Source organism: Dipodomys ordii, unplaced genomic scaffold, assembly GCF_000151885.1.
Source record: "Dipodomys ordii isolate 6190 unplaced genomic scaffold, Dord_2.0 Scaffold56, whole genome shotgun sequence".
Classification (NCBI taxonomy): domain Eukaryota; kingdom Metazoa; phylum Chordata; class Mammalia; order Rodentia; family Heteromyidae; genus Dipodomys; species Dipodomys ordii.
In genome coordinates this window covers 5,178,553-5,184,159 of record NW_012267272.1, presented here as the reverse complement: position 1 = coordinate 5,184,159, position 5,607 = coordinate 5,178,553, and the positions used below count along the sequence as shown (strand labels likewise).

General features: G+C 39.7%; 1 protein-coding gene across 1 annotated transcript in view; it reads left to right on the top strand.

The window, feature by feature from the left end:
• The window catches only part of Dgki (diacylglycerol kinase, iota), a 423,919-nt gene that overhangs the window by 154,828 nt on the left and 263,484 nt on the right, over positions 1-5,607 (top strand). Inside the window, exon 4 of the mRNA XM_013021551.1 lies at positions 3,377-3,472. Within this exon, the coding sequence (XP_012877005.1) occupies positions 3,377-3,472 (96 nt within the window). The remainder of the gene's footprint in view (positions 1-3,376; positions 3,473-5,607) is intronic.

Sequence of the window (5,607 nt, the reverse complement as noted above, 5' to 3'; positions counted from 1 at the left end):
TTTTTTTGGTAAAAAGATCTGTGTTAATATGTTTTTTAGCTCTTATTTTCATATAGATTTCTGTTCCTAATGTATAGCCAATTTTACATTTTATTTGTGCTTGACTCTGCATCATACGGTTTTCCATCTGACTGATCTCCACACTTGCATATCTTGAAGTCGTTTAATGTATTGTGATACTTCCTATAACAATCTTCCCTACTTAGAATTCCTAATGTTACCAGGTTTTGTTTTTATATGGTAGGGGTAAACCTGGGAAGGTACATACCTTTTCTTTCTTTTTTTCATTAGGACTATTTCTTTAGGTTATATTTCCCAATGTGAGTATACTAGTTTAAGCTCCTGAAAGGTTCATGCAAGTTCCTATCCTTTTCCATTATTCCCAGGATCTATATTGTTAACTCTGATTCTACTCACTGTGTATTATTAATGTTTGATGTCTCTTTCCTTACTAAAAATCGAACTAGGCTACTTAATGCCAATTTTCTCTTCTCCTTCTCTGGTTTTTATACAAGACAGATAAGTATCAAATATAATAAATCTTGACTTACTGACATGCTCTGGAATCTAGTATCAAAATGTTTTAAAGCAGTAGGGTAGGGCTCTTGAATTATTGGATCCTAGGCTCTTCATCACATTGAAGTCATGTGATACCTCTGAGAACTTTTTTTGGATCCTGAAGCCATGGTTTCACTGCTGATCTCTTGGCACAGATGAGTCTCTTCTAAAGTAGATTTACACGGAAGGGTAAAGCCAGCTAGCTCTGGCAGTTCTGTTGTGCCTGAGTCTGAGGCAAGGTTGGCCAGCTTTTCTCTGAAAGCTTGTGGTGGTGTGTAGTGTAGCCAGGACATTAACAGCCCGGGGTCCAGGATTTGGATAACTGATCTGGTAAATTAGTAGAGTGTTGAAGCTTCTGTCCACCTGGGTTTTGACTGGTCCTACATGCCTTATCTAAAAGTCAAGGACTTGGTTTCTGAGCTGCCTAGATTGGAATTAAGGATGTTTTGTGACCATTACTCTACTGCAACATTGCCTACTTTACTTCCTAGAGGTAGTTAACAGGGTTTTGGCTGTGGTTGCTCCTTTAGTATGTTTTGCTATTATGATGTCTTCATTTTCATCTGCTCTAGTAGATTTCCCTGTATGAATTACCACAGTATCTCAAGTGTCTGGCACCAGTGGCCAGGAATAAATGTTCACTGAATGAATTGAGGCATGACACAATGAAAAGGGATTGTTTTGTAGAATTTGTTTATAAGTCAAATTTGGGTTAAAACCCCTCAGTAATAGTAATATCTTAGATTTCATCCATCTGTATAAACTTTCAATCCTCAACCTATGCTTCTCTTTCTGGTTACTGTCTGTCCTACAAGAAGAGGTGAGGTCTGCTTTCTCAAGGACTTCTATGAACAAATTGAACTTGACTTGTCACAAAGGAACATTATCAGTGGGAAAGGACATATTTTGGGGGAAAAATGGCCACCCTTTGATCTAATGAGTGATGAGCCCTCTATTGTTTTCCTTTTAGGAATGGTCTGGAGGAACTTAGAGACATGTAAGGCATGGCCCTACATCCGACTATTCTTGAACCCTTGAAATCTACACAGTTGGGCACTTTCCCTGATCTCTTGTGACTCACTGTGACTCCTCTGGGACTTGCTTCATTTTCCTTGCGTCACGAAGCACCTAGACCTCAGGTCGTGCTGTGGCCCTCTGTTGGTGATTCATCCCTGGGAATATTTAACACTATGGGCTCGGAAAAGAAAATGGACTCTATTTGAATCAGAAGTAATGCATTCATTATAAAAGATGGGTGATGCTAGGTATTTTCTTCCCCTCTCCCAGTAAACATCATTTGGTCTATAATTCTCTGTGCTAAGCCTTGGAATGTAGAGGGTTATTGTGTGGACAGATCTGAAATAGGGTATAATAAAGATGGCTCACATAGAAGATGGATTTCTAAATCGTTTGGCTCTGCTTTAAAGCTCTTTAATCCCCCCTATTAGTCTGCTCATGCTATAATAACAAAACATTATAGACTGGATGGCTTAAATAACAGATATTTACTTCTCAGGGCTCTAGAGGCTGAGAAGTATAAGGTCAAAGTGCTGACAGATTTGGTTCCTGGTGCAGGCTTTCTCCCTGCCTTGCAGACAGTCACTTTCTTATGCACATACTTGGTGCATATACATGGTGCATATACATGGAGAGAAGTGTGGGGAGCAGAGGGGAAGGGAGGGGGGATCTTTCTTGTGTTCTTTATATAAGGCCCTCATTTCATCCTGGAAATTCCTCCCTCCTAGCTTCACTTCTTTCTGAGGTCTCCCACTTCCTTAGACCATCCTGTCAGGGCTTAAATTTCCAACATATAAATTTTGAGAAATATAATTCAGGCCACAGCATACTCCATGGAAAAATAACAAGTCACTATTATTCTACTGAATAAGAGAGAAATGAGAGGAATTTTCCTGTAAGACATGTTGACGTAGGCTTGTTCCTTTATGCTTGATCCAATACAATACTTCCCCTAAAGCAAAGAAAATATCCAATTCATGTAATAATTTGTCACACCATAAGAAGGAATATGAAGTTCTATTCCCTATTCTTTAAAAGACTAGTGTTTACTCCCTCTCTTCAATTAAACATAGCATCTTTTTTTGTGTGTATCATAGGGTTGTTGCTCATTATGAACTACAACGTGCCAGCTCTGTTCACCTTTAGAAGCATGTGGGTGCTTTTAGAGGCAGAAAAATTATTCCAGTTGAAAAAAATCATTAGAATTAATTGGGTGGGAGGCTTTACTGAATTAGCAAAATGTTTGAGTGAGTTTAAATTCATGACACATTGAGTACAGGGACATAAACTAAGTGTTAAGAATCCTCTGCCTTTGTATGTGTAATTTTCCCATGCAAATACAAATGTGTTTTCAAACAGTCTTGCTTCAAAACACTTTAACACCATCATCATCCTTCTAAGCTAATTCACTCAGCAAAGGCAAATTTTAGTAGATCTCATTGCCAGGGCATTAGCAGTATGGGGCCTGCATAAATAAGGCTTTCCATAGAACTCTTCACACACTTTTCCCTCATGTATCAATTATGTGTTTCAAAAACGAATCACATCCATGGATAAAGCAGCGGCCGGCCTGAAGGCTATGGGAGTTATGACACCAAGTATTCCACATTTCTAGAATATTCATAGGATCAACTGGAACAGTCCCTGGAAGGTTCCAAGGAGAAGTATTTCACTTCCTTGGGGGCCTTGAACTGTCTGACCTCCAAATGCAAAGTTGAAGTCTTCTTTATTCCTGGAGGAAAAAAAAAAACACAAAAAAACAAACAACCAAAACTGAAGTGGGTGGGTCTTTTCCTTGCAGGAGAACGCCATCAATGGGGAGCATCTGTGGCTGGAGACCAACGTCTCAGGCGACCTCTGCTACCTAGGAGAGGAGAACTGCCAAGTCCGATTTGCAGTGAGTTGTGTCTCCAGACTCCCACTCCATCCTTCTGGGGACCAGCCTCTGAGTCAGGGGACAGGTGGAAGGGGACCCTTGTGTCTGGATTCCCTGGGGGAAGGGCTGTCAGAGGTGGAAAGAGAGCTTATCTTCTCCAGATGATGGAAAACTTCCCAGACACTTGGAAGGTTGACCAGCGTTTGTCAAGTTAACCCAGCTTCCAGGTCACCAGTTTTAGTGGCTTTAGGGTTTGAGTGTGTGGGCCGGGCCTTGCTGCTTTAGAACTGTGTTGGAGGGAGGAGAGAGGAAGAGGGTGTGTGAGAGGGAGAGAATGTTGCCTGCAGAGGAGAAGGGAGTAGGCCCAGGCTGGTATGGGGAGAGAGAGAGGAGTGATGTCTTTGTAGGAATTCTGTGGAGGGTCAGAGTTACTGGTGGAGAACGTGGAAAGAGCTGTGTTATGGGTGGGTGTGGGCTAGAAAATAATCCATACTACAATCAGGAGGATACACTTCCAGAGCTGAGAAGAGCAATCAACAGTCGGGTCAACCTTGCTTATTAGAATTCACCTGGAGTCCCTGTTTAGAATGATTTGCTTCAGGTTTAGCACTCTCTTTAGGTTCTGTGAAGAATGTCTGGTGATGGTGTAGTGAATTATGTTGAGAAAGTGAGCTTAACGGTTTTTATATAGTGTAAAATTATTTGGCTAAAAAAAGAGAGCTGTGAGGAACTCAGAATAATAAAGAAGAAAGATGTATTCTTTCTTAGTCTTTTTTCAGAGAAAGAATGCTTTGGCATCATAATGGATGCTGTATTTTATATGTTTTTGTTAAGTTTGTTATGTGCAGAAAGGTTTTGGAGCAAAATGTAGGATATTAACTTGCAATATATATAATATATATTATTTAATATACATATTATATATATATATATATATATTCCCTCAAAGACTTTGACCAGGTTGTTGAAATGATAAGGTCTAAGAGTCAAGACTTTTATATTGCTTTAGCAATTTTGGCCTCCTAGATTATAGGTTCTGTTTGGATAAACTTTGAGAATTGGAGAAAACCTGGGGTTTGAGTGTAATCAGAAGTTGGGAAAGGTCAGGAAAGGGGCCAGTTAAACAGACTGTGGATTTGAAGTGAGGATTTGAATGTCACAGTTACTACTCACGGTGTGACATTGAGAATTCATGACCTTTGGCCTTGGCTACCTTCTAGATAGAAAAAAAAAAGATTGTAAGGTTAAATTATTGTTAATTTTGCTTCCTGCTCAGATCTGTAATGAATGGTTTGCATCTCTTCTCATTTTGTGGTAAATTCAATTGATTTAAATATCATCATTTCAACTTTATGCATATGTATTTTTAATTAAAGCATAATTGCATTGAATTTGATTAAATTAACCAAATCCATGAGAAGCTCAGCTGTTTGGACTAAAGTGCTATAAATAATGAATTAGCATTAGGGTCTTAGTTAATTCCATAAACACTCATCTTGGGATATCAGATAAAATAAAACAGAAAAAAAAAAAAGAGAGCCAGTCTTACTTGCTGTAGATTTTATCCTCATCTGGTTGCTGGTTCGTTCCGGGGACTTACCTTAGCTCTTCTCTTTCTGGCCCATTCTTGGTACTCTCTGGTGCTCTGGTGGGACCTCTCTTGATGAGTATGTGGATAGATCCATCTATCCTCCTCATACCTGTATCAGGAAATATCTGTGCTATCCACAGTCTCATTATTATTTGGTCTTTCTTAACTATGCACCAGGAAAACCCACTAAGAGAATAAAGGGAATTTGGCAGGAGCATTAGGAAACAGAGTTGTGAGAATTCTTAGTGTTCTTGAAACTTGGATATGATTTCACCCCCCCCATTACTTGGCCCAATTGACTCTGTTTACAAAGTATCTTGGAGGTGAAGAGCTTCCCCCCCAAAAGTGGTGATTTAGAAAAATGGATATATCCATGGAAAAGCAGAAAACAAACCTCATTGGTTTCAAGTGCCTTAGGATGGCTTGATGACTCGATGAAGTAATGCATAGTAAGTGCTCCTGCCCATGTGGCACAATGGTTCACATAAAGAATTAAAAGAAGGCCGGGCGCTGGTGGCTCACGCCTGTAATCCTAGCTACTCAGGAGGCTGAGATCTGAGGATCG